Source organism: Lepidochelys kempii, chromosome 15, assembly GCF_965140285.1.
Source record: "Lepidochelys kempii isolate rLepKem1 chromosome 15, rLepKem1.hap1, whole genome shotgun sequence".
Lineage (NCBI taxonomy): Eukaryota > Metazoa > Chordata > Testudines > Cheloniidae > Lepidochelys > Lepidochelys kempii.
The window spans coordinates 19,546,919-19,561,936 of record NC_136394.1 but is presented as its reverse complement, the minus strand read 5'-3'; the positions used below and the strand labels follow the sequence as shown (position 1 = coordinate 19,561,936).

The window sequence follows — 15,018 nt, the reverse complement described above, 5'->3', positions numbered from 1 at the left end:
ATGTTCTATAAATCCAAACTACAGTACATACATTGTCCCTCAGGAATTAAATAAGGAAGTGCTGTACTGTGGTTCTTTTATACTGGCAAGACCTAGAGGTGACAATAAAATGGAGCATGTTGATGTTTTAACTATTCAGAATTTACATGAGGACCACCTGGATGCTGCTTTTGAGCAGCCTGATGGTACAAAACCACTTGTAAACATGTGCAGAACTGGCTCTTCCTATAAATACAGACGCTCAGGCAACCACCCTTGAAATTTATAATATATCATATTTTGAAGTGTTATTTATTCACAGTTTTTAGCTGTTTAATACAATGAACCAGACATGCTGAAAAGATGGGATTTCCACTTGTATAGGAAGTACAGTAGAAAAGGCACATGATTATTCATCATAGGAGTTGTGCACCAGTCAATAACTTAAAGCTAAAAAGCTATCCATCAGAGGATTCTTTTTAATGAGGCAGTAGAGGGAACTCCCCTTTGAACTCATCACAGACACAGCTGTCTTTTAATTCCTCTGGGACAGCTGGAATGAGCCCACTTCTCTGTTCAGTTTGACCATCCCAAGATTTCCAGGGCATCCACTGATCTGAGGGAGAAGGCAGGATGCTTATTTGCCTGTTTGTTAATCAGTGCCTAATAGTCCCTGGCCCTGGGGAGTCAACTCCTTTTCATAGTAGTCTGCTTTAACACAAATGCCTTGAAGGGTATCACACACCGAGCAATGGACGATGGCAGAGGTGACAGCTTCTCAGCCCCAGTAGTCAATGTCGACCATGTTTTATCCAGTTTCTAATCATCCATTTTTGCCCCGAGCATCTTTGTACCACAAGTCTGAGCCCAAAATTGGCATCCTTTGACATTTCCACTTCTAGACACCGTCCAGTGTTTCTGCTGATGATTGGACCATTCTGAATTGAAGAAAGAAAAACGTTAGCACTGAGGATTTGTCCACACTACCCAATGGCTGATTTTTGCATTACAGTCTTTCCATTATTCAGGTATTTGAGCGAGGAATGAGCCTGCATTTGTGGCTGGTTGCTGACAGAGTTGTGCTTGGCAGTGTGGCTAGAACAGAAATTTCTAAAACAGAACAACTTAGCTGTGCTAAGGCTCCTTGGGATGAACCTCTGCTAAGAAAGGTGGGACGGGACTGTCTGTAAGTATGCAGCATGATCACTTTCTATCGGCAAAAGTTTAGAGCCCAGGAAGTGGATTCATACAAGGCAAATACTGCTCTGCCTGAAGTCTCCGGGAATAGGTTTGGGTCCACACACAGATCTGGTGTGATGACACAGGTGCATATGGCAGCTGCAACCAGTTGGAGGCAGCGCAGGAGTAACAAAAGTCTATCTCTTGCTGTTTCAAAAGCCTCTATGACAGCTAGCCACACGTTTCATTTGTAGATCAGTTCAGAGAAGCTGATGACATCCTTAACTGAGCTCTGATGCCTTTACGGGGACATTGTGACTTTGAGAATCTTACACAAAATGATTTTTTTCTTCCTGTTAATCCATCAGCATGAAACAAAGACGTGATAAAAGCTGGGGAGGCACAGGGGTTGAGTGGATATGGTACTGGTGTAACAGTCAGGATGCTTGGCTTCATTTCTCAACTCCGCGGCAAACTGGCTGCATGACCTTGGGCAAACCGGCTCACCTTTGCCTCTTTTCGCCCTCCTGCTCTGAGTCTGTCATGTCTATTTAAGACTGGGAGCTGTCTGGGACAGGGACTGTCTCTGGCCTCCGTGCTTGTACAGTGCTCAGCGCAAGGGAGAGCTCTGCTGATGGCATGACATAGCCCGGGGATGCTGGCTTTCATGGCTGAAGTTCTCTTACACTAAGGACTTTATACTTTGCCAGTACGCATTTGAAACGGTAACACCCTATGTCATTGTTTTTCTATTAAACTGAGAATTTTAAAACCAGCCTTTGACTCCAAGGGTACATCTATGTTGCAGCCAGCGGGAGCTATTTGCAGCTCAGTTAGATGTACCAGCACTGGCTGGACGCTAGCTAGCTCGTGTGAGTCCATCTATGCAAGTTGCCATTCCCATCCCCTGCTGCAATGTAAATGTATCCTCAATGGAGGGGTAAGTGGAAGGGTTAAGTCTCATTTGTAGCTTCAGAGAAGTGTGTGTGTGTAAAAGAGTTGACGCAATCTCAATATCTTTCCACCTGGTCTTGTGTTGTGAGCTCTGAGCTCTCTCCCTTTTCCTGAACTTTCTGAGGAACCTGTGGTTGGAGATATATAATCAGTGCAAATAATGTGCTTTACTTTTGCTTAGCAGCAAACAACTACATGGATTCCCTATTACCTAGAGCAAGCACTCCAGTCTAATTCATAGGATCACAAACCTCTTTGAAAGCTCTCTTCCATACCTGTGTAAAATCCCAGAGTCTTTGTGCTGGTCTCAAGACATCTTCACATTTCTTCAGAGTAGGGGTCCTGCCTTTCCCATCATCAATGAGACATTTGGAGTCAGGCAGAAAGGTCGTAGAGCCCAGAGGCCCTAACTGCAGAAGCCCTTCAGAACTATAGCGGACAAGCTGGAGAAAAGAAGGAAGAGAAAGACAACACACATTTTAAGCCATATCAGCACCACTAGAGACTTCCAGTGCCAAAGGCTGGAAAATTATGCTCACCCACCACATTTTCAACTGTGGTTGCTTGTTTTGGGTGCCTTACTTTGGACAACTAGGGCCTGAGTTAAGGTGTGCCAACTTCAGAGGGAGTTGAGGCTGGACTAACTTACACCAGGGGATGGTTAGAATATAGGGAACACACAAATGGCTTAAAGCCACCCTGGCCCCACCATCCATTTCTGCCTCAAGTGCAGGAATGGAGCAACTGAGAACAGGGCCCAGTAGCTCCTTTGTGTTATCCCTTGTGGTTGGGGTGCCCTATTCCAGCACATACTTTTTATGCAGAGAGGGAGTGAAACATATATTACCAGCATGGCATCGCTCATAAGACACATAGTTCTTCCTCCTTCTCCCCACCCTCTCAAAAGAAAAAAAAAACAACGTTGCAAAAGGGCAATCAAGAAAATGAAGTAATCAATATGTAAATCATAACCACTCTTGAATCCATTCAGTGGGAATTGATTTAACAAGGACACAATGGCAATTTGCCATGCAGTTTGTTCTTAAGAGCTCTGTCAGAGCCTATTGATAGCAACCACTCTAATTAGTTTTTGTAAATAAACATTACGGAAAAAAATCCATCAGCACAACTTGTACATCAGGTATCCAAAAATAAGAGAGGAGGAAAACAGTCGATTCATGAAGGAAATAGCAGATCTGCTAATGTATGCTTCAGATCTGGACAACAATGAGCTAGACTCGGCTATTTCACTTCTGTTGAGGGCTAAATATTCAGAAGTCTAGTGATGTGGTAAATGCTATCGGCTATAATTAAAGGGTTTAGTAAATGACATCTCTTATTTTTGAGCTTTTTTTAATAAAGAAAAAAGTTTAAGCAGGCTGCATGCAAGCACTAATGGCTTAACACACACAACACATGATACACTCATTAATATTTCCTATAAGAGTATAATGACCTTCAGAATTTACCCTTTCTTCATTACACACACACACACACACACACACACACACACGACTATTTCACTTGTTTGAAGCCATTGTCCAGTCCAGGAGATGTGAAAAATGGATCTTTTGGAGCTGTCACTATGTGGAAGCAAGGATTCATTTTATTACATTAGGGCCTGGTTGGGGGAAAATATTAAAAAATCAAGAGGAGGGCCATTGCTGCTCATGACTAAGGGTTGCTTGTACATCATGCAGTACCAACAAATCTCTCATTTGCAGGTTCTCATTGCATTTCATAAACTGAATATGATAATAATTAATAGTACTTTCCTCAGAGTTATAAAACAGCCTTTCAGCAGAAGACTCCAAAACACTTTTAAAACATCTTAAATTTCATAACACCCCTGCCCACTCAGGTGGAGAAATGTGTTGTCCATTTTACAACCAGATAAACTGAGCCACAGAGAGGTTAAGTGATTTGCCTTACTTGAAATGGGGAAGTATTTTTAGCCTTCTTTTATAGACTGGTCAAGTAACATGTTCACGATCGTGCGTCACAGAGGTCAGGAACATGTTCAAGATTACACAGCAAGTCGAAGGTGAGCCAGGGATAGAACCCAGGAGTCCTAACTCCCCGTCCCTCCTTCCCAACCACTATCAAATGCTTTTTCTCCTCTATAAACTGTTTTGAATTTTTTAGTTAAACAGTAAGGGCATATTCTGACCTTCTCAGTTACATAAATGTGATTCTGGGATAACTTTGTTGCGTCAAATTCCGATCAGTCGCTTGTTTAAATCCGGGGTAACTCCACTGATGTCTCGATTTACATGTAAATGAGATCAAATTTTGGTCCCTGGGCTCTAGATTTAACCATGAGCAGAATTTAGCTCTAAGGATATTGCTAACTGGAGACTACTGTATGGCTCACATTTAGTATGAGGCAGAGAGCTGCAGAGCAAAATCTTCAGCCATTGGAGAAATGCAATTATCACCGAGAAATTCACTACCTGTCTTGACTTATTGCTGTTATGAGACTGAAAATACTTAAAAAGGAATGGAAGGAAGGTCGTGAACCCTTGGCATTTACTGGATATTATTGACCAGGGCAAGTGATGATATCATTAAGGGCCAATCAAAAAGCTAGATTGCTAAAGATATTTCCTCATTCTTCTTAGCCTCAGCAAGCACATACTGTGAATAATCATATCTTCCCATGGCAAAAGAGCTTTGTCTGTTCACTTTTAGACCCGAGGTCCTTTGACAGAGCATGTGTTCAATGTTACCACCTGACATTTTTTTTCAGTGCAATCATGTGGAGCAAGGAGTTAGGCTGGAGACTGCATCAGAGAAAGCAGTAGAATAACCCCATGAGGATTTCTCTTGTGGATGAGTAAATGACATCAGTCAGTGTACTGTCTGTACATTGTAAATCAAGGTCTATAAGACACCTTTTCTTGCCTTTGCCTCTGCGGGGTTGGGGAAGTGTTTAAAGCAGGCAAACTAGTTCAACATCTGAATGGCCTGTCAGCTCACACAAGTGAACTTCTTTTCCTTCCATACAAGGGTAAAATCTGTTGGGTTTTTCAACATTCTGCATATTTCACACTTCCAACTCACTGGGAAGGATGAGCAGAGAGTGAGAACGAGACGCAGTTGTGGCTGGGAACTGCAGCCACGGCAATATGGTTGGCTTGTGTTATTGTAGTTTTTATGTATCCACCCCTCCCCTGCACAACTCCAAATCAAAATATTCACTGAAGACTGGTTAACTTGCACTAGCTAGACAACTAAGTCCGGTGTTGATAATCAGCTACATGATCTATAGTCCAGGGTCAATTTCCCCTGTGGATCAGAACACTCTGTGGTTTAAATGACAGAATTTGCCACTGCAAACCCTAAAATAAACAGCTTTTCTATGATAAAATATTTCATTTCCTTTGGAATCCCTACAGCCTAGAATTGTGTGTGCTGAACATCACAGGAACCAGCACTTTCTGATGTTATAATATTTATAGGGCAGACCACCCATCAAATACAGATAACCTGCTAAGTAATGTTATTTCTGCTTAGGTCTTATATAGGAAATATATATGTATATATGTAAATATATATATATATATGTATATATATATGGTGAAAGATACAGTCAGTCTACAGAAGCCAGTCTACCTGCTACCGTGACGGAGTGAAGGCTACAGCCAGAGAACAGATCAATGCTCTCAATTATCTCAGTAGATGAAAATGGTCCCATTTGTGCCATTGTTGTAAAGGGCATGTCAAGGGTTTAGTCATCAAGGATTCATATTTTCATTTGAGTCACATTGGCCATCAAGACTTCAGTCCACCATGCAAGACCTTAACACCATAATAAGAAACACAGTTCTTAGCATCCACTCCTGTAAGAATTGGAGTTTAAAAACTCATGCCCACAATCAGGTGGTTGATAAAATGTAATAGTCCTCCAATTACTCCAAACTTGCATATGGCTAACAGATCCTAAAACATCCCAAGTCATCAGTGCTAAAGTACTTTCATATTAAAGTAAGTGGTTTAATACTGTAGATCAGAAAAAAGGGGCAAAGACAATGCTTCAACTCCCCTGTGGCCTTCCTTAACAATATAAATAAGATCTGGAGCTTTGATGCCAACTTGTTGGAATGTTATTGGATTTTGTCAGATATTGTAAGTCAGACAGAGAAATCTCTCTGCAGCATCTGAATGGATACAATAGAAAATGTTAGTTCTTTCTCTGACTAACATTTTACTTTCTATCAAGGACAGAGGGGAATTTAGAGAGCTAACTTCAACTCTGGTGATCATTCACTGAGGTCAGTTTAACTACACCAAGGGTGAAATTAGTTCATACTATCCTACCTGACTGCATGGGACTCATTTGTTTCTTCTTCCTTTGTATTGTGGTGGCACTTTGAGGCCCCAACAGAGATCAGGTCTGATTGTGCCAGGTACTGTACATACATATACTGAAGAAACAGTTCCTGCCCTGAAGAGATTATAATCTAAACAGACAAGATAGAGTAAAGGTGGGGGGAAAGAAATTCTATTATCCCCGTTTTATACTGGGGATCTTAGGCACAGAGGTTACACAGGGAATGAGACCACATATTGAACACAAATCTCCTGAATTCCAGAGCCTGGCCTTCTACCAATATTTTATAGTGTGCTCTTTTTTCTTTTTAATCACCTAACACACATTCATAAGGTTCTGTTAACTTATTAAGAGAAAAGCTGAAGGCTGAGGCGAGGTAGCGAGATATATACTGCAACTGTTAAATTAAAAGTTCTTTTCAGAGGGTTCAACCTTTGTGGGACATGCTCCCAACCAGAAGAGCATCTATACATTCTCCCTGCAGCATGGGTTGTAACATCTTGGGCCAAATTCTTCCCTGGTGTAACTCAACTAAAGTCAATGGCATTGAACCCTTTCATTTCTCTCTATAAAAACAAGTATAACGCTGTCTCGATGTAGATTATATCCCTGCTCGTTTTACATGTTCATCTTCTGTCGTCCAGAATGAAAACAAAAATATGCTTTTGAGACTGGCATGAGGCTGAACCTTAGCCAAGCGTTTCCCTTTTATCAGAGAAGATCTAAGCGATCCATATAAGTGAAACTGAAGCCAAGTGTTCTATTGAATACCTCAAGATATAATCCTCTGATTATCTGTTGTACATGTGACACTAGAGGATTTTTTCCTTCTACCCTTCAGGAACCAAAGTGGAATGAGAAAACCGCCAGAGGTTATTTATCAAAGCAACCATCTCCAGTTTTAAAATGGTAAGCAGTGCTATCTCTGGAAGGTGTCACCCAGATGGTAACTTTCTGATAAGTAAAAGATAGCTTTTAATTCAAGGTTGGTAGCTTAGAGTGTCTGCTCCACCTCATTTTCATTCCACAGAGACAAAGTGTGAAGATCTCCACATGCTCAGATAACTGTTGTAGGAATTACCACACTGATGGACTTTGGCAGTTTTTAAAATTAAACTTTTTTTTTTTTTTTTAAACTTCCAACACTGTTTTGTCTTCCTAGGCTAATTTTAAAGCAGGCTCTCTCATCTGTAAACCTGTACGGAAAAAAAGAGAGAAAGTCCCCTTGGAGTATGAAACTTCCAACCTACTCGGGAGCATAAAGAAATGATGAATAAATATACAGATTTGTACAGAACATGCAGGTGCCAAGACGACAAGCAATCACGCTTTCATCCACCCCAGGTTCCAAACAACTGACCGCACCATCCAGTATGCAACTCTAGAACACCAGAGCCCTGTCAAGTAAATTGTTAAATATCTGCCCTCAAGCAACAGTTCAAGCGAGGCCTTTCATCTACTCCTTTCCCCTCTGTTTCTGTAGCTACAGTGCTGCGGGAATCCAAATGCTGACCTCTCCTCTTTCTGCTTGATCTATATGCCAAGAGAGTTCTCGCTTCCCCATCGGCAGTGACTCATCTCTGTGCCAATGGGGGAGTGTGTATGCATGGCGGCGGGAGGAAAGGGAGTTGCTGTACGTTGTTCATCAACACGTTTATGTCCCCGGCTGCCATTTCCCCTCTTATTAAATCCCCTTCCTCTTTCGCACACTGTATAATATCAGGGCTACCTCATAGCATTCAAGATAGACACTGAATTCCTTTGAGACTGTGCCACCATTCGCAGATAGTTGATGCAGGATTGTATATAAACTCTGCAGCCATTCTGCAATGCTCCCAGCCCAAGTTAGCCAGGAATAGGAGAGCCTGGAAATGATTCTCCTATGAGACAGCATATCTTCCACTGACTGCCTCATCTTCTCGTTCAGAAGCGAGTCTATAATAATGGTTCATTAGACAGCAATGCAAACCAATGAGTATTAGAGATGGTGGTGCAAGACGGCAAACTTGCAGACCCCCGGTCTTAGCAGTTCAAGATTCTTGTCATTCTTATTTCTTTCCTAAAAACTCTTAAACCCTATACCACATTTTGCATGTTCTTCAGTCATTTCTTGTCCAGCAATGACTCACCGTAGTTTAACTACAGGTGTGTTTTTAAATAGATTTGGTTAAACCAGTGCAAAACCCTGTGTCCACACGCTTCACTTGGTTTAAACCTGGCTTTTATTGATTTTGCTTGAGTCAGTTCTTTCACAAGTTAAGCTAGTGGTAACCCAGCGATAACTGGTGTCAAAAGTGTCCACACAGGAGTTTGCATCGATTTAACTAAATCGATTTTAGTTAAACTGGTGCAACTTATGCAAGAAGATAAGACCTTAGCTAGTGAAAAAATAAACCCAAAGAAAGAAGTTTTGTTAATGATGAGGATTAAGGAGTTAAAGGTGGAACGGTTGGGGTGTCTTTGGCTAGTTGTATGGTGAAGGCTATGGTTCTAGGCTATGCAACACAGAAAGAGTGAAAAGGATAGGTAGTGGAAAAGGAGGCTAGAATGAATAATGCACTCATAGACACTGATTCAGCATGTGCTTAATTGTAAGCATGCCGTTGCTCACTGGCTTCAATAGGACTTCTCACATACGAGCAGTCAAGCACATGCTCAAGTACCTGGCAGAATCGGGGCCACAAAATCTAACAGATCATGGGATGAGTATTGAGCTGCCTTCACAGCAGTGAGAGGCACAAAGCATTGGTGATAATCCAACTGGTGAAAACAAGTGCCGGTCTAGATGGGATACAGTCTCACATGCAATAGGAGCATTAAAATAACCCAACACAATACAATACAGGCATCTTATGACTAGTACATGAGACTTAAAATGTCAGGAACTCAAAGCTAAACCTGCCAGACAACTATATTTACTCACACTCATTACAGAGGGGTTTTAAAAATGATTTAACCTAGTAAAGTGCTAGCTGTCAACACCTTTCGTGCTATCTACTTGAATATCCTTGACTAGGGTTTGTGCTGCTGCAGTCCTCACACTGAATTAATTTTGTAAATTGTGGTGAGATGGTATAATTTTTCCAGCTGTGTAATCATTAATTAACTTGGCTCCATGTGAGTGACTCCAATCCATGCTTATCTGCTAAATGCTCATCTTAGATAACACAGCACCTCTCCATACAGCTTGGCGTTTCTTACAGAATGTAAACTAAACTGGGGCGGGGGAGGGGGGATGGATAATAGTACTGGATGATCCAGTAGATTAACTCCTCCAGTTTGCCGATTTACTTCCCCTAAATATCATTCTCAGGCCCTGGAAAAAGGTATTTTATAGAGCGATGCAAATGGAAGCGGGAGGTAGTGTGGTCTGGTAGGGAAGGCATTGGACTGGGAGTAAGGAGAACTGGGATTGATTCTGGGTTCTGCTGGCATGAAGGGCATGTCATTTCACTTTTCTGCGCTTCTATTTCCCCTCCCGTCCTTTGTCTTGTCTATTCAAATTGCAAGCTTTTTGGAGCAGCGACTGTCTCTTCCTATTCTTTGTACAGTCCCAACCCCCAACCCCCAGTGCTACTGTAATATTAACAGCAACAACAGAGTTTCAACATTTCTCTCAAAATATGACTGCAGTAGGTATTGAGTATCTGAATGCAAGAGGTTTTAGACAGAAAAATCTCCAGCCTGATGTACTGAACAGAACCATCAGTAGCAAATTTTGGACAGGGCTATGAAACAGTTCTTGTCCTGCCTCCAGCCCTAAGGGATTGAGGGGAGGGGTTAGTGTTACAGTCCAATGCTAACTGAATCCTTTTATAAATGTGTAAATGAAGGGGAGGGGAGGGGAGTCTTTAGGTGTCCCTCAGTCTCCAGTTGCATATGAAGCCAAGCTCAGATGCTCTTGCTTAGGACTGGGCATAGCTGGTGAAAGGGCTTGCAGGGACACTTCCCAAGCTTGCAGGTTTGGGGGGTTGCCAGGCTCCTGGCTGGTGAAGTGGGTTTGTGTGCATTCTGGCATATTGACACCTATTAACTAATCAAGAGACAAAATACTCCTATGATACAGGTAGGTAAATATCATGATCCCCATTTTACACATCGAACACAGAGATTAAGTGGTTTGATTAAGGAAGAGTTGGTGTCAGAACTAAGATGAACATCATGTGCTTAGTCTATGAGATGACAATACTTCTCCCACTACGGAGCTGCTCCTCCTTGTGCTCGGGACCACAACAGCCATTCAGCAGATAAGCCAGCCCAGCTGCAAGCAGCTATCTGGGAGGGCATCTTCAGCAGCATTCCAGGCAGTACTGCCCATCAACCAGCTATGTGGAAACCAAATATCAATGCCATTTTGGTTCAAAAATATTCAGATTCATGCACCTCCTTCTCCCCAACGCTAATAAATGCCTGGTCTCTGTTTCCTCAGAGCCCTTCCAAACAAACTTCTTGCTCACCTTCCCTCGCTATTGGGCTCCAGGGCTTTTCAGATCTTTGCCATGTTGGCTGTCTCTGCAAGATCAAGAATTCTGGGTCTCCCATGCTCACACCCGAGAGGAGCATAGTTTATTACCTTCCTTTGACACATCAGTTCTCGTGGAAAAGAACGTGTGTGGTCCATCATCACTGAGCACTGTAGCTGCATGATGGATGCACTACTTCAATGGGAAGAATTCCCAACCCTCAGAAGAGGATCCATATCATCTACTGGGCAGTGCCGTGTGATCCTGAAAGGCAAGGGGGACTTGTTACGTCCCACATGAAATGAACTAAGATCCGACTGGAAAGTCATGGGAGAACCTAGTCTCTGCTGAGACATTAACTGAAGCTTAAGACCTATGCAGCCTGACAGCCAGTTGGTAGACATTGGGGGAAATGACTACTCTGCTTTTCATGGCTGTTGTTAACCTTAGCAACTTTCTAAACCACAACTGTGATGCATCCCATACCCCTTTCTTTCGAGAGTGAAGTGTATTGTATCAAATAAGAGAGTCAGGGTGACCCACTTCTAGGTTGAACCTGCAAAATAAATTACAGTCAGAACCATTTACCTCACTATCTCCACGACTACTGGCACTAGGCACAATATTAGAGATTGAAAAGAGACCTTCTACAAGGACTTTAAACTGGGACCTTCTGGCTAAAAGAAAATTTTGCTAGAGATTGAACTCTCTGTATGAGCCTTGGCAGCCTCTCACTGAAATGGACTCTTCCTGGAAATCTCATTTGCATCTAATTAAGAAACTCTATTTTGTTATCTTAACCAAAGGCTACTCCATCTAAATTTACTCTGAAAGTGTCAGTCAAGTGTCTCGTAATAAGACCACCAAGGGTGGATGCTTTTGTAGTGTGAATTGAACATCTATCCACTTTGCTGTAATAAGGTATGACCTGTCACTGGCTTGCAATTAACCGCAATAGGCAATACTTATATTTTGCAAATCTTGTTATGCTTCCATGGTAATGTACAAGCTAAGGTTCCAAGCCAATAATATGTATAGCTGAACTTCAGTTAATCGTTTAGTCGGTAATAAGGTCAGACTTTATTTATGCATGAATGACTGTTCATTAATGCGGGTCTGATTTAGATGGTGCTTCAACAGAATTTAAAATAACATCACAGGAAAAAACAAAGTCCTGGATTTAAATAATATCTATGTTCATTAAAAAAAGTAAAGTAACAGCAATACAAGTGTGGCATGAAGAGATTTCATTTTAAAACCTCAAAACATTTGTAAGAAAAAAATTATATACATACAGACGCTCCCCGATTATGCAATCGTTCCGTTCCGGAACGCCTCGCGTAACTTGAATTTTGTGTAAGTCGGAAATGTATACCCAACCATTGTGAAAAAAACCGAAACAAACAAACAAAACCCTCTCCTATTTCTAGCTTATGGAACTTTTTCCATAAGTACGGATTTGCATAAGTTGGATCTTGCGTAACCCGGAGACCGTCTGTATTTAGGAAATAAACCTTGATTAGAAAAGCACTTAAGCATACAAATTAAACCAATTTTCATAATAGTCTTAATTTAAAATGTGCTTAAACACCACGTACATCAACTTTAAGCATGTGCTTCACTCCATCCCTATTCAGCAATGCACATAAGCATGCGCTTAAAGTTAAGCTCATGCTTAAGTGCTTTCCTGAATCGGGCCTTACCGGTCTACTCTAAAGCTCAGTTAAGTCAATAGGACTTCTCCTGCGAGCAAGTGATAACAAACATGTGTAAGGGTTGTACCTGCTAACCTGAATTAGCTAAATTTAGTATTTTGCAATGGGTCTCTGAGTTATAAGAACAAATTAACAAGATTCTGCTATTTTCTTTAATTGACATCTTCAGAACATAGATTCACATAGTAAATTATGTAGTTCTTTTATTACTATAGTGTGAACAAAATGACTGGATTTTGTTCAATTAAATTCTTACGGTGAAGCCAGACATTTTCATTTAGGATTTAGAGAAATTTTTGGTTTATAATTATTATAGGTCAATATATTTGTGAAAATATCCCCTATAAATTGGAAAAGCATGTGCCTAATATCCCATTCTCTTTGTTTGGCTAATATTGTACTGGGATCAGTACTGTTCAACATATTAATAAATGATCTGGAAAGAGAGGTAAACACTGAGGTGGTAATGTTTGCGGACCATATAAAATTACCCAAGATAGTTAAGTCCAAAGCTGACTGCAAAGAGTTATAAAGGGATCTCACAAAACGGGGTGACTGGGTAACAAAATAGCAAATGCGATTTAGTGCTGCTAAAGTAATGCATGTTGGAAAACATAATCCCAACTACATGTACAAAATGATGGGGTCTAAATTAGCTGTTACTACTCAAGAAACAGATCTTGGAGTCACCGTGGATAGTTCTGCAAAGACATCTGTTCACTGTGCAGTGACAGTCAAAAAAGCTAACAATGTTTGGAACCGTTAGGAAAGGGATAAATAATAAGACAGAAAATATCATAATGCCACTATATAAATCCATAGTACGCCCACACCTTGAATACTGCACGCAGTGATGGTGGCCCCATCTCAAAAAAGATATATCAGAATTGGAAAAAGTACAGAGAAGGGCAACAAAAATTATTAGAAATATAGAACAGCTTCCATATGAGGAAAGAGTAAAAAGATTGGAACTGTTCAGCTTGTAAAAGAGATGACTAAAAGGAAATATGATAGAGGTCTACAAAATCATGAATGCTGTGGAGAAAGTGAATAGGGAAGTGTTATTTACCCCTTCACGTAACACAAGACCAGGGGTCACCCAATGAAATTAATAGGCAACAGTTTAAAACAACCTAAGGAAGTAATCCTTCACACAATGCACAGTCAACCTGTGGAATTTGTTGCCAGGGGATGTTGTGAAGGCCAAAAGTATATCTGGGTTAAAAAAATAATTAGATAAATTCATGGAGGATCGGTTCATCAATGGCTATTAGCTAAGATGATCAGGATGCAACCCCATACTCTGAGTGTCCCTAAGCCTCTAACTGCCAGGAGCTGGTACTGGATGATGGAGGATGGATCACTCGATAATTGCCCTGTTCTGTTCAGTCCCTCTGAAGTATCCGGCACCAATCACTGTCAGAAGACTGGATACTAGGCTAGATGGACCTTTGGTCTGATCCAGTATGGCCATTCTTATGTTCAAATGTTTATGTACTAGTGTGAGATTGTACTGACCTTCTTTAGCAGGAAAACATGATTAACGAAATCTCTGGAAGGTACGAGGCAGTTCAAAAATCCTTCTGGAACAATGTGAGTGAGGTGGATTTCCTTATGAAATACCTTGAGGTGAGGGAAATGCAAATTCTCCCTCTCAAAAACCAACCTTTGGAAGATATGCCTTTGGGAGATATGTGTATACTAGTTCAAACTGGATTCTCCAAAGACTAACAGACAAAGAAAAGACTTTTGGACAAAAAGCCTGACTTTAGGCTGACTCAGGGCCTTCTTTCTGACCCAGCAAACTGATATGTCCCCCTGTCCTTGGAGGACCCGCACCCTTAGGAGAGGATTGGAAGGAGCTGGCCTCATAAAACTGTGTGCTTGTTCTGAGCTGAAGCTCTGATGAACTTGTGACCTCAAGGAAGGCCCTAGGGTAAAGTGTTGAAAGATTGCTGTTGCCAGCACCCGTGAGAGAGTGGGGATGAACTCTGGTAAGTTTATTAGCATGCGTGTAGTTTCTTTCATTTTTTTTTCTGTGTAGTGCTTTTTCCCATAGGAATAAAGTAGGTTTGCCTAGAAAACTCTATGTGGTAACTTATATCTGTAGCAATCACTCAGTTACTAGTCTCTAAGGAGAAAGCAAGCAGGTCTGTTTAGGCAGATTCTCTTTGCTGGGAAATATACAGTGAAGGCAGGGAACTGTGCAGCCTGGAAATACCCTGGCCAAAAGAGAGAGACGTGGGTCTCCACCCAAGACAGGCAACAGCTGGGGAGCTTGAAGCCTGGGAGTAGGTGCCCTCGCTGAACCACTGAGGGGAGCTAGGGGTGCAGTTGCCCTGAACTGTGATGTTACAGGTATAGTGTAAAGTACAACATAGTATAAAGTCTAGTC

The 15,018-nt window shown here is 41.4% G+C and overlaps 1 protein-coding gene across 4 annotated transcripts in view; it reads right to left on the bottom strand.

Annotated features, from left to right (window-relative positions):
- Window positions 1–275: 275 nt before the first annotated feature.
- The window catches only part of GALNT9 (polypeptide N-acetylgalactosaminyltransferase 9), a 222,310-nt gene continuing 207,567 nt past the window's right edge, over window positions 276–15,018 (bottom strand). For all 4 annotated transcript variants that reach the window (XM_073312257.1, XM_073312258.1, XM_073312261.1 and 1 more), the window contains 2 exons: window positions 2,388–2,555; window positions 276–917 (listed from right to left, as the gene is read on the bottom strand). In XM_073312257.1, the coding sequence (XP_073168358.1) occupies window positions 771–917; window positions 2,388–2,555 (315 nt within the window). In that variant the 3' untranslated portion in view covers window positions 276–770. The remainder of the gene's footprint in view (window positions 918–2,387; window positions 2,556–15,018) is intronic.